At 43.2% G+C, this 18,702-nt stretch overlaps 1 protein-coding gene across 4 annotated transcripts; it reads right to left on the minus strand.

Annotated features, from left to right (window-relative positions):
* Positions 1–1,564: 1,564 nt before the first annotated feature.
* Positions 1,565–11,462, minus strand: CCNG1 (cyclin G1; the record flags this gene model as incomplete). Of its 4 annotated transcripts, none has more annotated exons than XM_083430955.1 (7): positions 1,565–3,273; positions 4,743–4,938; positions 6,453–6,551; positions 6,642–6,720; positions 7,126–7,379; positions 9,053–9,316; positions 11,208–11,462. In XM_083430955.1, 6 exons carry the CDS (start codon positions 9,314–9,316, stop codon positions 3,263–3,265), a joined length of 903 nt encoding a protein of 300 aa, XP_083287081.1. In that variant the 3' UTR covers positions 1,565–3,262. The 4 variants fall into 4 exon arrangements, with proteins under 4 accessions (XP_083287081.1, XP_083287082.1, XP_083287079.1 ...); XM_083430956.1 differs by having other exon boundaries at positions 11,329–11,444; XM_083430953.1 differs by having other exon boundaries at positions 1,565–3,271; positions 4,739–4,938; positions 11,208–11,261.
* Positions 11,463–18,702: the final 7,240 nt, after the last annotated feature.

The raw sequence follows: 18,702 nt of genomic DNA on the forward strand, positions 1-18,702 counted from the left end.
GATTGGCTGCAGGACGCTCCTGCAGCCAATCGGAAGCTGTAGCTTGGTTTTCTATTGGTTCCAGGAACGCATTGTTTGAGAACCAAGTTACAACTGCATATGCACAGTGAAATGAATACAGTCATACCTCTGGTTACGAACGCTGTGGGTTGCGCGTTTTTGGGTTGCGGACCATGCCGAACCTGGAAGTACTGGAACGGGTTACTTCCGAGTTTCGGCTCATGCGCAGAAGCACAAAATGACATCATGCGCAGAAGTGCCAAATCATGTCACACCATGCGCAGACGCAGTGCTTCAGGTTGCAAACGCTACGGGTTGCGAACATGCCTCCGGATCATGTTCGCAACCAGAGGTATGACTGTACACTTAATTGTAGTTGTCTGGTTACCTCCTTAATAGTGTAGGCTCTACGTCTTTAAGTTTCCTGCGGAGGTAGTAATTTTCATGTTTGAGAAAGTCAAACCTTTCCATGAATTAGTTTATACAATATGCAGAAACTGGGATGTGTTTATAATTTCCAAGTTAAAATCTCTTTGCTGAAGCCTACTCCAAACACTCAAAGCTATTGTTTTAGCTATTCAGTTGCCACATGAACTGTATTTGTGAACAAATTCATCAAACCTCAGAGCAGCTTTATTTTGTTTATATTGTGTCTAAACATACACTTAGCTTCCGTGTGGCTGGGGTGGGTGGGAAGCCTTTGTTGCTAAAAGCGTTACAGTACAGTGTTGAACAAAGTTGTCTTGTAAGCAAAAGAGCTTGTCTGTGCAACAGGACGTCCTCTTTGCTTGTGCACCCCATCTGCTCGGGGGGTTGGAGTAAAGTACCAGGACAGATGTTACATGGGGAGCAGAAGTCCTTGTACCAATGAGACAACTTGGTTTTATACAGCCCGTGTCTTGATCATTCATTGAGCTATGATGTTGCTGTATAGCAAACAGAATTTTAATTTGCCTAGGGCAGCAGGAACTGTGCCAGACACATCTGCAAAAAGTGAAAACTAGCACTTTTAGGATGTGTAGGAATGACTGAAGAGCAGTCCCCCTGCAAAGTTTATTTCCACAAAGGAAATACCTTCCATTTATGCAGTGGCACTCCACACAAATAGACCACTTTTTGTCTGCTGCACATGTAACCTAGACAGATGCTTACCACTCAATGACTAGTTTTGATTTTAACTCCCTATAATTGTTTAAGCATTTTTAAATCAATGCTTTTATTCCCCTCCCTCCCCCCCCGGGGGGGGGGGGACATTTCAGAGCTTAACTTCTCAGTACACATTGTGTAATTCCATTATTACTGTTTTACACAATCCATTTACAATTTGAAACAGTATGGGGAAGAGACTTAGAGCTTTTGGCTTATGCAATTTCTCATTTACACATTGCCCTCTACAGGACTTCTATACGCCCTGCTGCAGAATAAAAAGGACAGGGAGCTCTTCACCTAGTCTCTACTCTTCGGCTTCAAATTGTGCACATGGTTCCGTAGTATTAGAGGCATTTTGTTCGTTTGCTTAAAGCTTACCTGTGGGATGTAAGGCAAAGAAATTCACTTACACAACTCCCGTTTCAGTATGCTTTATTGAAAGGTACACTGTTTTTTACAAGGCATAACGGCACTTGTTAACTAGTTGCAGCATTCCCTGACTCACACGGAATAGATTTATAAATTCTCTCTACATCCAGATGGCAAAAGGCACATGTTAGGAGGTATCAATGCATCAGTAAGTATCACGGTATGGTCACTTGGAAACCAATGGCTTAAGGAAACATTCTATCACTTCATTTTGAGTAGCTTGTATTGAGGTAGAAGTTGGTACTGAAGTTCTAGAATACTTCCTCACAGAGAGTTTTAGCCAGCAGCTTTAACACAGGTAGAAATGACCATATGCGTATTTAGACGGGGAGCTACATTTATTAAAACAGCTACAGAATAAGTTACTAACCCAGTTAACATCTGGAAGACACCTAGACTAGAAGTGGATGCCATTCAGAGTAAGTAATGTAGAGGTGCTGATTCAGCCAAGCTAGGAAAGCTACTTCTGATGTACAGTGGCACAGGGTTTCAGTACATCATTCACAGCCATATGGCACTAAGCATTACTTGGCTTTGTACTTCAGGAGGCGTTGTGCTCCCAAGTCCTCGCTCCCAAAGGCTGCTATGTCCGCATTCAAGTGGTCATGATGCTAAAAAGTTAGCTCATGTTTTCTTCCCCACCTCAGCTGTCCATTTCAACCTTCCAATACTCATCAATGGTAGCCAGTCCTAACTGGCTCACACTGGCATCAAGGGGACCTTTGGTGGTAAAACCCAATCATTGCCACGTTATGCAATCTTCCTCTAGAAACACTTTCCAGCTTAAAATAAAACAAGCCTGTGTACGAGGTTTATAAAACCAGCCTAACGCAATGTTCTACTGCAATCCCCACCTCACATGCTTTGACCAGTCACTATTGTGTTCCCCAAGATGTACTCCAGGACTGCCTTCCACACTTTCTACTTCCGCACATTTTAAAACTGTTTAACTCAGTACAGACTTTGGACAAAGCGTCTCAGACAGCCTTTCTATTTTTAGGTAGCGCTAATGTCCCAATGCTTGACCTACATTCTTACCTCAGCTTAAGTGTCAGTGAACATTGTGAAGTTTCAAACGGTGTTTTTAAAAAAGCAGACATTAAGCAGCATTTACACTTTGCTAGAATGTGCAGTGAAGTGGTGCTAGTCACATTATATATTTAAATGCTTTACTTCTAATACCCTGGTGTTTAAAACACATTAAAAACATCATACTTTAACTCAAACACTTGCAACACCCATCTGATTCAGTCCTGGCACAGACATATAACCCAGTTCCATACTTGTAAAGTGCATCATTATTTCAAGAAGTTTCAGAATCCTGGATTCAGTTGGGACATTAAAGTTTCACTTCCTTAAACGTGGTCTGAACATGTTAAAAAGTTTGTGTAGAAATGTTTAGGACCAAACACTAATGGTAGTATGAATTTCATTTTCCTCCAGAAGTCAGAATGAAACACTCGAATAGCTGCCGTTTGTGTATGCTTCAGGCCCAGGGAACATTCTGTAAGAGTATCTTCATTCTTCATCATGAGGGGTTAAAAACAAACACTATTGATATAACGAGTAGCAACATTTTAAAATGAGCATGGATATTGGTTTTCAGTAGGGTTCAAGATATATCCAGATGATTCTCTGCTCCAATACAAAAGGAGATCCTAGCCAAATCTGCACTCCCATCTTCTCATGGATTCTCTGTAGTTAAATGAATAATAAAAAAATGTTATTGCAAGGTGAAAGTAAAATAGTATAAATTGATTTAATCAGTACAGTACAACATTCAGTTCTGGTATGGTTTTTTTTAAAAAAAAAATCACTCAATATCACAAATAAAAAATAAATAAGATTCTTCTGAATCTCTAGACTTCTTCCCTCCGTGGGTTCTTTGGTTAACGTTTTCAACTGCATATTATAAATCCTAATTTTTTAGTCCTCCATTGTATCCAAAGTTTATGTAACATAACAAGAGCTGTTTAAGGCCTGCCAAAGAGTTCAAATGTTTACAGTGGTCTGTCAAATATAATATAAATTTCTCCCATTCTTTGTTGAAGTTTTGATCTTCCTGGTTTCTGATTTTCCTAGTCAATCTCACCATCTCTGCATAGTCCAATAGTTCAGTCTGCCAGTCCACTAAACAAGGTCCCTGCAACATTCACTTCTCAGTAAATAAGCAAGTTATGCAGCGGGAAGATTTACAAGAATTTCCCCAACTTTTCATCTTTCTGCTTTCAGGAGGAGTAAGTTTTCAAAACCATGACTTAGCCTACCATAAAGACATTACTAATGGAAAGATGGCAGAAGTACATTAATGTGCACAAGAATTGCTTTCCCCCCCACCAGAACTCTGGCACCTCCGAGGTGGGCACCATTGCCTTTCTAAAAGAACAAGGGAGGCGTTCATTGTCAGTTCTGGCACTTCTTTTTCGAGAAAAATAGTACTGTGCACAACCATGATCATTTTGAAAACCTAGGTCAACACTTTTACCAGTGGGGAACAGGAATCTGTGGTCATTCCTGACCACTGACAGTGCTGGCTGAGGCTCATGGGAGTTGGGAGTACAACCTCTGAAAGGCCACAGATTTCCATCCTAATGTTACACTAGTTAGTTCAGTGGTACCTCGGGTTAAGAACTTAATTCATTCTGGAGGTCCATTCTTAACCTGAGGTACCACTTTAGCTAATGGGGCCTCCCACTGCCGCCGCGCCACCACCACGCGATTTCTGTTCTCATCCTGAAGCAAAGTTTTTAACTTGAGGTACTATTTCTGGGTTAGTGGAGTCTGTAACCTGAAGCGTCTGTAACTTGAAGTGTCTGTAACCCAAGGTACCACTGTACTTCAGGGGCAGCCTGCTTTCCTATTGGCTACTCATTCACCCACTTTTTGTGCCACCTGTGAGTGCTGTCAATATTTAAAGAACCTTCTTCCCTTCCTCCCTGAAAAGATCAGGAGTGGAGCAGGTATGAAGCTTTGATATTTAATTAGCACCGCTGACCTAGCCACACACTATCACACAGAGTGAGAGATGGTCAGAAAGTATTTTTAAAATTATGCCTTGAACTTCTTCTAAACAAATCAAGAGTTACAAGAAAACCCACATGCCATATAGGCAACTTATTTAAAAGTGATTTAAGTTACAGTTTTACAGAATCAAATTTACTCACCTTTCAGGAAACCACTTTCCGGGATCGTGGGAAGATGGGCAATTCTGTAGTAACTGTGCTTTAGCTGCCGTGCCGTACGGCCGGACACAATCCATTTCAGCTTCTGAACATTTGGTTTGGAGCACTTGCTGGAGGAGTATTCCAAAAGGCACTTGGACACAAGCTCTTTCCAAAAAGACAGGTCTCTGTCATTTATCTGCCAGAAGCAAGTTGGAAAATAAAAACTAATCAGTGCCACTGAGAAAGCAGCAAAGCTTTGTTTGAAAGTCAGGTGTGCACTTGGCTTTCAGGATAAGCACTAGGAACCAAGTAAGCTGTTGCGATTGGCAGACAATAACATACAATTTGATCTGCCACCTGATGAACGCTCTCCATAGGGACAAGATGTCTGACACCATCACTGTCGGTTTTTAGGTGCCAGGCTAAGAGATTTTTTATTTACCCAGGCCTTTGGTAGTTAAGTTAGATTTTACTGTGATGCTCATATTTTAGTAGGGTAGGGTAGGACTTATTCTTTCTGATTTGCTGGGAGGTTCATTTTCGGAATTATGTATAATAAATTGTTAAATTTCAGGCTTTAAATCGATTTTATCTGTAGTCTAACTCGCTAAATTGAATTGAGGGTGGTTTTTTTGTATAAAGCAGCTAACAAACAACACTACTGCAGGTGGTGACCATTCTGAGCGGGGTTTCCGTTCCTGACCCCCACACGCACACGCAGAGTCCGTGGAAGCTACTCTGCCCTCTTACACTTGCCAGCACACCCATTCTAGCCTCTTCTGGGTCCAAAAGGATCCATTCATCAGCAGTTGCACATCAACTGGACGCGTGCAAAATGGTCACCGCCTGTACTACTACTACTAATACCCTTAAGCAAGGTTTCAACACCACCCTGTGTATCAAGCTCCGACAAGTTTTGACATTCGTATTCACTTAAGTCTACACTCTGCCACCTGACAACTGTCCAAACCAGGTAGTACCATACCCTGCTTCCCCAGGGAAAGATCTGTCCCAAAAATTCCATTTCGTATATCAATATGGGGTTGGGCTAGCAGATCTTTGAGATCCCCTCTAACCCAGTGGTTTTCAACCAGTGTGCCTTGAATGATGGTTAGGGGTGCCATGGGCAACACTGGCCTCTGATCTTCTTTCCTTCTCTCCCTCCTCTGATGCCTTCTTGCGTCTCTGCCTCCCAAAGGATTGCACAGCTGTTTCTTGCAGCAGATCTGACTACAAGCTCCCCAGATGAATGGTGCCTCTGGGGTTGGCCAGGGGGTGCTTTCCAGTCCCCCGTGGGGCAGTGGGAGGAGGCACCTCTCCCTGGGGCAGAGGGGACAGCTCAGAGACCAGGGACAGCAGCAGCTGCCTGGAGGACTACCAAGGAGAGGAGGCTGAGGGAACACTCCACAAGGGAAGGTGTTTCAAAAAGGGTGAGGGGCTGCGAGCTCTGCAGGCAAGGGGTGACATAACTGGGCTCCTGACCCCACAGGGCAGCTGCAGAAAGAATATAGTTGGTCAACGGAGCTGTGGTCCCCAAAAGGTTGAAAACCTCTAGGATTCTATAGGATCTAATCACGCTGAAAACCGACGTAGACAAAATCTTTCATTGTACATAGTCTCTTATTAGGCAAGAGGCTCTATACATTAACTCAAGGCTGCTGGAAACAAAGAGATCCAATCTTCTGGACTAAGCATTTATCTACTGCCTACCTTGGAATGTATTTGAAGGTGTTCTATGGTGCCCTCCAATTCTGGCAGTTTTTCTTCTTCAGCTTCCAGGACCAATATTGAGAGAGCCAAGACAGATGGCTGAGGAACAGACAAAGCAATTAAGATGACAATCAATCCTCTCCAGGTCCTGCAGAATATCAGCAAGCACCGATCAATCAAGATCCTTACCTTTGCTTTCGAAAGAACAATCCTGCAGTGACATGCCTTGAGCTGGGCTTCAAGTCTCTCAAAATTAAGATGTTTCTTCCTGTAAGAAAGTGAGACCTAGTTTAGTAGAGTCTCGTCTTTGCGCACAAAGTTTAAATGGCAAAGCTAACCTTACTAAGCTTTGAACAGCTACAGAAATTTTAGATCAGTTTAGTAATATTCATTTTTTGTTATTTCTAAACCACCAACTCATTAAATATATATATTTTTAACACATTATAAAACTATGAAACCATAAAATACAGAAGAAATGAACAACACCGAATCAAATTATCTAAAACCAGTTTTCAAACCAGAATCATTTTCAGCAGGTGACAAAATATCAAAATGCAGATGCCTCAGATTTCACTCTCCACTGTTCTCAAATTCCATCCAAGCAAAGACTTCCACTCTGCCTAAATGGAACTGCCCATTCCAAACATGTTCTGAAAGGAAAATTCTCTACCTCTCATAGGTTAGGCTGCCATGTAAGACTGAGTGATAAAGTTGCAGAAACTGGAAGGCCATCGTTGCTTTCACTTTACCACACAGCTTCTCTAGAATAATCTCCTCCATTCTCATCAAGTCGGAAACTGTGAATCGGTACTGGCTTATTCTAATTAAGTCGGTGGCTAATGGAACATTCCTCTCTTCTTCTGTCGCTTTCACTGCTAGGTAGAAGCAGCTTAGCCCAACACAGCCCAAGTGTTTTGGCTGTACCTAGAAGAGGAAAGAAAGTCAGAGATTCAGGGTTTTTCTTTCTAATATGCAATTTCATTTGTTTTAGGCTGCTAACAAACAGCTAATCAGGAAGTAAATACCACTGTACTTAATGGGAGTTAAGACTCCACATCACAGGATTAATGAGATACAAGTCCAACAGTATATTTTTATATGTATAAGATTAATAGGCAGCTAGGTGGTTTAGGACAACCTTCTGCACTCCTGGGTCAGATCTATCAAGCTTCAGGATTGACTGGTAGCAACCACCAGGGGTTCCAGATGGGAACAATTTCATGATCTTGCTGGGAATTGAGCTGGAGCCTTACACATGAAAGGCAGATGTTCTGCCATTAAGCTGTGCTTCCCTGTAGAACTTCCAAAAGTTCTCCTCCCACCACCGGCAATTAATCATCTTAACTTCCTTGAGTGGAAAGTTCATTCCAAATATCCTTGCATAAGCCTACAGTCATCCCTTAAATAGAAATGCATGCTCAGTTAGCTCTACGCTTGGGGAAGCAAGGCAACTATTTCTCGCTCCCCAAGCACCCACTGTCATATACGTGTCTCAAATGTTTTCAGGCTATTCAAGTTCAGTAGATAACCCCTGCCCTCTTGCAGAAAGGGCAGTCGAAAAAGATTGTATGCCTGGCACACAGCAGCCCATTGCTTAAATACTTTTTATTTCATTTTAAAAGGTACTGTTTGTTTGTTTGACTGACTGACTGACTGCTCCTAAATGTCTCCTGCTGCAATTCTACAAGGTTTGTAACATCCTCCACCCCACCTGGAAATGTCCTTTAAAAATATTTTTCAACAAACCGGAATTTAATAATGAATACTGACATGATAGACATGATTTAAAATAGGATAGAGAATGCAGCTTGAGAATTGGGTCTTGCCCCCACCCACTTGCCATACGGTTTAGGATGAGTTGGTCATGATCAATTTGGTGCTTGGCCCAAAAACGGTAGAAAACCCCTGTGCTAGATGAACACATTTTCTTTTTGCGGTGGATGGAGCAACCACTACCAGCAGTTTGGGACAATCCCACATAGCTCCAACAAGCCAACAAACACACCAGAAACAGAAGGTCCTGTGTGGGATACACTTTCACCCACAACATTGTTCAAACCACTCAAAAACAAGGTATTGTGTAAGTTGCCTACTTGTGATACACAGCATCAGCCTCGAATACTGAGACCTCAGAATTATATGCATTCTACATTTTAAGGGCAAGCACAGTCACAGCCTCACATCTCTTTTCAAGGCAGCTAGCAAATATACAAGAGAAACAATACAACTGGTGAAAGAGAGGTGACATTAAACTTGGCATGCGTGTTCAAGATACAGTTATGCATTTCATGTTGAAACCCAATCTCTACTCCTGGCTCGAGAGGCAGGAGCAAATGAAGCCTCTCAGACATGTGCTTTGATAGTGTTTAGTCTTTGAATGCATTCAGAATTGCTTGAATCAATGAGACAAGGAGAAGTTTCTGATGCTCTGAACCACTGAGACCTCCAAATCTGAATTCCAGTCGAGGATTTACATAGCATAACTGCATGCATGCATGTTGAATTGAATGCAACACTCCTTTGCAGTCAAAGACTTTAAAGTCCATATGGTTACGAAGAGATGAATGAGCCTACAGCTTTGTTGTTCCAAGACTTACCTTCATTTTTGACAGAAACCTGTCTAAGTAATTCACTGTGAGAGAAAACGTCTCTGTACCAAAGCCAAAGAACTGAATTAAACTAAGCAGGTCCTTCACTTCAAAGTCTCGCAACCTTGCCGTCATCCGGAGCCCATTATCGTGAGCAGATTCAATTATTCTCAAGCCAGATAACTTTGGCTGACATCTTAACTCTTGATCCAGTAACACACTCAGCTGCCGCAGCAATTCCAGAGTCTCACTTGCTGCCAACATTTCAATCATCTGAAATACAAGACTTGGGTCAGAGCAACTGCTTACAGCATAGCATTTGTCTGCAGATTCACAAAAGGAGCACATTTAAAACTGCCAAGGTAGATCATCGGATGCTATAGTGGAACAGCTAAGCAGCATGATGCATTGCCTCATCTTAAATGAAAGCTCCCACAGCCACCTTTGATGAGATACTGCAAAATACAGGGGTAGAGAGGGAACAGGTGGACAGTAGTGCCAACAACCCATGCGGACATAGTCAGAAGGGAACAGTCACAGTGGCAGGTGTTGCATTCTGCTAAAAATGGGCTGAAGTTTAAAAGGTTACAGACATTATACGCGAACACTATGCATATTCACATGAGAATGTGTGGGCGCTCTCTCAAAACAGGCCTAAAAAGATCAAATCCCCAGGGTTAAGACAATTTTTGTCAAGTCCACAGACTCAACTCCACATTGGAGCTGCAGCAATTAGAGGGTACTGTGTGAGTCTCAAAGCCCAAGGGATTGTCGCTTGATATAAACAAAAGCAAGACAATTGGCAGACTAATGCTCCCAGCTACACTGTGCAGACATGACTGCTTTTAGGCCACATCACTCCCTTTTAAACAAGCAGCAGGGGCCACATCTGGACTGGAGTTGAAAATCAGCAAGGAGGGGTTGCTAACAGCTGCTAACTCAATGAAGGACATCCTTTCTAGCAAAGAGGTAAGGATTTACTGTTGGACCTCTTAATGCATGGGCATGAGTTAGCAATATTAGATTACTGCAACATGCTCCATGTGGAGCTGCCCTTGGATCTGGTCTGGGAAGCTTCAGCTAGTGCAGAATGTTCAGCTAGACTGTTGACAGGATCATGGCACAGGTGTTGAAAGACCTGCTCTGACTTCCAAAATGCTACCAGGCCAAGTTCAAGGTCCCTGTACTAGTGTGCAACGCCCTTAATCATTTAAGCCCCAGATGCTTTAAGGACCACCTTACCCTGTAGTGCTCCTTGGATGAGTACTATTAAGGCCAGAAGCATCAATCAAGTCAGGAGTACCTTCAGTGTTATAGGCCCAACTCTGGGCAACTCTGTCCCATAAGAAGTTGGGGCAGGAAGTGGCCCTTACTGTGTGTCAGATGCTTGGCCAAAACTGTTTCATTTCCGGGGGACTTTGCACTCTGAATGCTTCCCAGATATTTTCCTTATTTTTCTTTTTTAACAATATTTTTGATTGGTTTTTAAACGACATAAATACAAAAACAGGAACTAAAACAGTTATCCAGTAGTACATCTAATGGCTTTTGTTCTACCCATTGAATTTATACATAAGCTTGCACATCCCTTTTATGATATTTTAAAAAGTTTTAAACGTTGCATATATTTCTATTCTATTGCTGTAAGCCGCTTTGAAACCTACATGGCGAAGAGCGGTATGCAAAGTTTAAAATAAGCAAACAACATTTAAATGAAGTTGCAAGGGCTGGCCTTATGATGAGGCTCTGGGCTCCCTGCGTGTAAAACATGACCACCAATGGGCCGTCTGGGACCTGCTCCTTTTGCGACTATACTCCCTAATTTCAGAACTGAGTAGGGGACCCATGAAATGAAAAGTGAAATTTGCACTTTTATATGGACATCTAAATCTGGGTCTCCCTCCCCTGCCCCCCCCCGCCCTTCTTTTCGTTTCGGTGCCATCTGCGGCCCTTACGGGTCTTCATAGTGAAAAAGAAAAGAAAACCTTGCAAAAGCCTGAGGTCCGCCCACCTCTTGTGCCCGCGGCAGCAGCACCTTCCTGCTCTGGGCTTTGCATGCCCGGGCTTGCCCTTTTCCTCTCAATCTCTTCCCTCCCCCAAAAAACTGGTCATATGCGTCAGAAACAACCCACCAACCCACTGAAACCCCTCGCCTGTCACTTACCTTGTGCCCCAGGAGAAATGAAAACCAGACGATTGGGAAGCGCGGCTTGCAGGCGAAGTACGCGGAAATAAAAGATTTGCACTAAAAGCAAATAAACTTGTAAACATTCTACAGAACTTACTCTTTCTAAAAGCAGCCGTTTATTTTAAATAGCATTTTAAAAAAGAGAGCAAAGACCAAGTTTATGCGGAAATAAGTTCTTCCATTTCTTTTACAGTCCAGCCTTTTCCTCCTACTGTTGCAAATACCTTCCACGAAGCTCCGCCCCTCCGCATATGTATAAAAGGATCGCTCTCTTTCGATTGGTCGCTACTTTGACCTGATGGACGAATCAAAGCTTCTCGTTCAGCCCCGCCCCCTGGCAGAGGGAGAGAAAGCCCATAGAGAGAAAGAGGTAGAGTCGTGCAGGAGCTCCGGTTTCCCGTTTCACCATCTCGGTTACCGCTGGTCGAAACTTAGTTGGCTCGCCTGGCTTTGCGTAGGTTAATCAGGACTGCAGACAGGCCACACAGAGTGAGGCAAAACCCCCCACTGCACAATCATTCCTTCAATAAATCTGACTGCTTAAAGGGATTTCTGCATTAAGGACAGAGGATTAAAACCTCTGGAAGAAACTTGTAAACGGCTGTAAGCCTAGTCGCTATCTCATATGACGATTGTTAAATATGTAATGTAATGTTTGCAGGGATTGAAGTTTGAAAAACGGTTTGGGTTTGCAAAGTAGGGGAGTTCGTATTAGGCAAGAGAGGTTTGTCTCTAGCAAATGCAGCAAGGAAAGGCTGGGTGTTTCTAGTGGCGTAGCGTGGGTTGTCAGCACCCGGGGCAAGGCAAGTAATTTGCACCCCCTAACCCGTGGATTTGCGCCCCTAACCCTAACCCCCAGATGTTGCGGCCGCCCCCCCCTGCACCCCCCACGCTACGCCACTGGGTGTTTCAGCCTTTAGGCTAATAGACAAGACCGGCACAGGTGAGACAACCACCTCTACTGGTAGGATCCATAAGGACAACAGATCCCAATGTAGATCTTTATCGCCCAACCCCTTGTTCCGGATGTAGATATTCACTTCCCCCTTCTTTCCTGGCAGCGTGGGTGTTGCCAGGGGGTTGGAGAGGGGCAGCTGCTCCCCATTATGTCAAGTAAATAAATAAAAATACATAACTAAAAGTAGAAATCGTCAGAATATTTGAAATTGAAATGCTCACTGAGATACCACGACCTCCCTCCCTAGCGAGCATTTTCCTAGGAAAAGAGTTAGGGTCTGCTTTTGTTACGCTTATGCATGTAACATATCATTTCATCCTTCATCCTTCATTTCACTTTGTGAGCTATTCTCTGCAGAACATCAGAATTTAGAATACTACAGCAGTGGTTTCCGGCTGGCTATCTCTCTTGCTCAGCCATGCACCACTTGTACAGAAGAGTGGTTATTCAGTACCTTGCAGAGAGTAAAGACTTGGCTAAGGTCCACAGTGAGGGGGGGGGCATCTCAATGGGCTATATTTACAGAGTGTGCATGGAAAATTGCATTGGAAAAAGGAGGAATTTGAGAAGGAAGTGCTGAAAAAGTTTTCGTTTAGATTGTTTTAAAACTTGTTTTAGTTTAGTTTTTGTAAAAATAATATGAAAAAGGCATGTTAATTTTTTTTAAAAAAATTAACTTTCTTGTTTTCAAATAACTGAAGCTTTTGACAGATTGTTCTGAGCACTTGGGGTCAAAAGAAAGTAAAGTGGTACCTCGGGTTAAGTACTTAATTCGTTCCGGAGGTCTGTTCTTAACCTGAAACTGTTCTTAACCTGAAGCACGACTTTAGCTAATGGGGCCTCCTGCGCACCGCCAAAGCACGATTTCTGTTCTCATCCAGAAGCAAAGTTCTTAACCCGAGGTACTATTTCTGGGTTAGCGGAGTCTGTAACCTGAAGCGTATGTAACCTGAGGTACCACTGTAATTTAAACAACTGTTGTTGAGACATTTCATTCCGAATCTGTGAGACAGAAAGATGATGATAACGTGGGGGTGTCCTCTCCCCCCACCCCATAAATCCTGGCAATGCCCATGTTTTATATCTGTATTTCTGAGGGCACAACCCAAGTTTCCCAACTGGAGTTAACTATTGGTCAATGGTGGTCTGCATGTGTTTTCCATCCTGCCTGCATATATAATAAAACAAAATCAAATCATTTGAAAGTTGTCTGTCTCTGTTCCTTTTCATAATACTTTATGCTTATGTGTACATTTTTACCATCAGGGCTTATACCATAGCAGTTTAGGTTTTGGGACCGTCTAAATTTTGGCAATATTAAATATCACAGCAATTAATAAAAAAAAGTTTATCTCAAGTTTTTATGTATTGTAGTTTTGGTATGATAATAAAAAATAAGGAGCAAATCCAGTTGTGGGTCTGATTGTAACGATTTATTATTTTTATTAATTTCCTGAAATATTATACAGTATTCCAAAATGTTGCAATTCCCTCACATGACCACCACATGGGTCATATCTGCTCCCACAGTCTCCCCAGTACAAAGGGGAAAGTGTATTATTATTTATTCTGTTTATTATGTGGGGAATGAAGGACCAGAAGAATAAAACTGTTAAAGCATTCTCTCTGACTCTGGCACTGATTTTAAAAGCAAAAGTTCATTGAACATTCATCCTGATTCATTTTCACAAAGTTTGTAGAGAGGTTAGAGAACGTCCCCTTGACAAAGCATGTTAAGGATGGAAATACCGTATTTTTCACTCTATAAGATGCACCCGACCATAAGACGCATCTAGTTTTAGAGGAGGAGAACAAGAAAAAAAAAATCTCTCCCTCTCTGCTCAGTGCCTTTCCAGCAAAGCGGGAGGAGAAACAGAAGGGGCTCTGTTTCTCCTCCTGCTTCGCTGAAGGGGCGCTGCACAGCTCTCCCTCTTTGCGCAGCGCCCCTTCAGCGAAGCGGCAGGAGAAGCGGAGCCCCTTCCATTTCTCCTCCCGCTTCGCTGAAGGGGTGCTGCGCATAGAGGGAAAGCTGCGCAGTGCCTCTCTAGCGAAGCGAAGCCAGGAGAGCAACAGGCTTCGTGTTGCTTTCGCTGAAGCCAGGAGAGCGAGAGGGATCGGTGCGCACCGATCCCTCTTGCTCTCCTGGCTTCAGCGAAAGCTGCGCAGCCTGCATTCGCTCCATAAGACGCGCACACATTTCCCCTTACTTTTTAGGAGGGGAAAAGTGTGTCTTAATAGAGCGAAAAATACGGTAACTACAAATAGCACTTCTTTTTCTGGTTATCACTGGTATCCTGTGAAGGCATTTGGCCCTGCAGTGGAAAATGATACGATCTGACTGAGACTGCGAAGATTGCTGACAGTGCATAGTCTTTTACAGGCTACAGTTGTGTAGGGTTAAGCCCTCATTCTCTTCTTTGTAGGAGAACGACAGTATCTTAGAAGGCCTCAGGAAAGAAGAGTCGACTAATGCTGAAAGTAGACACAATGAAACAGCTGCACTCCTAAAGTAGCAATTCTGTAACGAGCAGCTGTTGATTGCATATAATTTTGTCTTTCAGCTGTTAAACACCATTTATGGCTTTCTTTTCTTACGTTGGAGAGAGTGCTATTTGCACCGAAGAAGTTTAGAATTGAGCACAATTAAGTTAAAAGTTATGCATACATTATCTGTTCCGCTTCCTGAACTGAATGTGTGTGCCTCTGTGTGTGTCTATTAAAAACGCTGCAGGATAGCAATTCACCTAATTAATGGTTGCTGCCTGCCTGGATGCTTCCAGTTCAAGGTACTGGTTTTGACTTAAAGAGCTCTTTATGGCTTGGGGATCCCAATATCTTCTGGAATGCTTCTTCTAATATGAACCTTCCTGGACACTTGGGTGTCCATCCAAGGCCTTTTTCTGGGTCCCTCCAGAGAGACAGGCTTGGAGGGTAATGGTGAGAGAACAGAGGCTTTCAGTGTTACACCAGGTAAAGACTTAGGGCAGGATTGTTTCATGTGCAGAACATGTGCTTCAGATGGGCAGTGTTAACTATACCAATACAGTAGGTCGGAATGGGGGTTACAGCTATCATAATCAGATGTGGACTGGGGTTGACATATAGCATTGAGGGTAAGCAAACACACTTCTTGTACTTGAAAGTACTACTTCCTCTAGAAAAAGCCCTTATTGAACAATGCTTCTTAGAGTCAAAGTGCATAAAAGGTAAAGGTAAAGGGACCCCTGACCATTAGGTCCAGTCGTGGCCGAATCTGGGATTGCGGCGCTCATCTCACTTTATTGGCCGAGGGAGCCGACGTTTGTCCACAGACAGTTGTTCCAGGTCATGTGGCCAGCATGACTAAGACGCTTCTGGCGAACCAGAGCAGCGCACAGAAACACCGTTTACCTTCCCGCCGGAGCGGTACCTATTTATCTACTTGCACTTTGACGTGCTTTCGAACTGCTAGGTGGGCAGGAGCAGGGACCGAGCAACGGGAGCTCACCCTGTCGTGGGGATTTGAACTGCCAACCTTCTGATCGGCAAGTCCTAGGCTCTGTGGTTTAACCCACAGCGCCACCCGAGTCCCATCAAAGTGCATAGGGGTGTACTTAAAATGGTATCAAGACTGAGCTGCTCAGTAATAATCTGCCTTCTTGATAAACCAATGGGTGATTATATCCTAATAACCAAATCCATGCAAATTCTTGCTCTTTGCTATTCATTTCCTAATGTCTCCTAAACTGATGTTTAGCAGGAAACTGATGAACTATATTGCCAGATATACGCTGTGAGTGAAAACTGAGGAAGATGTGATTCTCTTTCCTTCCAGGTCAATTGCAGGTAATGAGGTCAGGATCATATGTTTCTTCTCTTCCATGCTTGCCTATAAATATCAGTCAATGACTCTGCATGGGGGACATTTCCTACAAAAGGTCACGTGAACACTAGGAAGGAGGTGGGGGACCCAACGCTGCTGTAAGGGTGATGTGTACTCTGTAACTAAAAGAACAAAAAACAAAAAACCTCCAACAGCTTATGCAACAATTCCACAATCTGTGCAAGTAATGTAAATTAAGATAATTGGTACAATTTCACATATTTTGTGTAACTTATTCTTTTTTAAATAGGCTGCTTCTGGAAAGGCAGAAGGAGTTGTGATGGACACTTGAAATCTTATCCAGCAACTCCTCTGGCCTCAGATTTCATCAAATGCCCATGCACATTCAAGCACATATGTTTAAAAATTATTTTTAACCCACTAATTTGTGAAATCTGGTACGTTGCAAATCCTGTATCTCAAAAATAATTTAAAAGGGGGGTGCAGGTAAGCAATCTTCTCTGTGCATGCCTATAATGGTTCTCAGATTTCTGGAACTGAGGGTAGGTGGGGAGGCACTAACTCAGGAGAGGGGACAACAACACACAGCTTGAATATATCCCACCAAGTACTGCCCATGGCATGGGAAACTCTCAGATAGAGTTCAACTGAAAGTGCTCATGTGCGGATGAACATGCACAAAAGTGCACATGGAAAAATCAGACCTGTTAGTTACATCCATGTGCACATTAACACCCTGATGTGTACGCAGCCCTAATATTGCTTACATTTTTTACAATAAAAATGTGCTCTTAGCATGCTTCCTTGGCACTGTGGGTTAAACCACAAAGCCTAGGGCTTGCCAATCAGAAGATTGGCAGTTCGAATCCCCGCGACAGGGTGAGCTCCCGTTGCTCTGTTCCAGCTACTGCCCACCTAGCAGTTCAAAAGCACGTCAAAGTGCAAGTACAATGGTACCTCAGGTTACATACGCTTCAGGTTATGTACACTTCAGGTTACAGACTCCGCTAACCCAGAAATAATACCTCAGGTTAAGAACTTTGCTTCAGGATGAGAACAGAAATCATGCTCCGGTGGCGCGGCAGCAGCAGGAGGCCCCATTAGCTAAAGTGGTACCTCAGGTTAAGAACAGTTTCAGGTTAAGAATGGACCTCCGGAATGAATTAAGTACTTAACCCGAGGTACCACTGTAGATAAATAGGTACCGCTCTGGCGGAAAGGTAAACGGTGTTTCCGTGTGCTGCTCTGGTTCGCCAGAAGCGTCTTAGTCATGCTGGCCACATGACCTGGAAGCTGTACGCCGGCTCCCTTGGCCAGTAAAGTGAGATGAGTGCCGCAACCCCAGAGTCAGTCATGACTGGACCTAATGGTCAGGGGTCCCCTTTACCTTTACCCCCCCCCAAAAAAATATTTGTAAGCAAGTGTCTGTTTGGGGTTTTGAGGGGATCAGAAGGTCTGGAACAGGTACAGGCAACCTCGGCCCTCCAGATGTTTTGGGACTATAATTCCCATCATCCCTGACCACTGGTCCTGTTAGCTAGGGATCATGAGAGTTGTAGTCCCAAAACATCTGGAGGGCCGAGGTTGCCTATGCCTGGTCTGGAATCTGAAATGGTCTCCTTCTTCTATTTATTTATTTATCTATTTATTTAATTAATTTATATACCACACTATACCCAGAGGTCTCAGGGTGGTTCACAGAACAAAATCAAAATATAAAACCACAAAATATATACATCAAAATAAAAAACAACAACCCAATAACCCCCCCAAAACACCCCACATTTGAAAAGGGCATTTGTTGTTGTTGTTGTTGTTTAGTCATTTAGTCATGTCCAATGCTTCGTGACCCCATGGACCAGAGCACGGCAGGCACTCCTGTCTTCCTGTCAGGAGTGCACATCCTGTCTCCTGAAAAGGGCATAGGATGTCTAAAACCAGCTATGCTCCTCTACCTGTCCCCCCAACCTGCTTTTCGGAAAGGAAATCTTTTGCAGCATGTTCTTTCTTTCTTATTCCTGTCAAGAGAAGAGCCTGCTCTAATGGACGGTGCATACTTCTGCTGTTTCATAAGCTGTATATGACAGGAGCCTCCGTTGTTTCAGAGAGAGGGAGAGGGAGTGAGCAAGCAAGCGAGAGAGAGAGACAGAGGAATGTGTATGTGAAAAAACTAGGAATCAGCCTTCAACTCTGACTGTATTGCAGGGCTGCTTTCTCATGACTCATCTTGCCAGCAAAGGAGAGTCATATGCATAATCAACCTCCATGTGGGGATTAGGAGAAAAGGCACTGGCTTCTTCGAGTAAATTTTTCAGAGGGCCTCTTGAAGCCACAAATCACATAGCCTCCGTTAGCAAGCATTACAGGTTCTATTTCCAGCATATGTTGCTAATAAAGGTTTTCTTCATAGGCTAATGCTCGATGGCATAGGCCACCTCATAAGAAAAAGTTATTTTTAGCGTTTCTCTTCACCGTCATTTACTTATGAATATTTATCATGGAATAAAACTGCAGTTAATTCTGGAACCTCAGGAAAGGTTTCCAGATGGCATATTTAAAAATAGCTTCTATTGTAGAACACCAGAGGGGCAAAAAAAATAGATTCCCATGTGTTTGTCATGAGATTTTTAGCTGTGGCAAGTCAAAAGAAACATCCATGATTAGATGCAGTGTATCTTGGGTGGGTGGCT

Source organism: Podarcis tiliguerta (genome assembly GCF_965153285.1).
Source record: "Podarcis tiliguerta genome assembly, chromosome: 2".
Classification (NCBI taxonomy): Eukaryota; Metazoa; Chordata; class Lepidosauria; order Squamata; family Lacertidae; genus Podarcis; species Podarcis tiliguerta.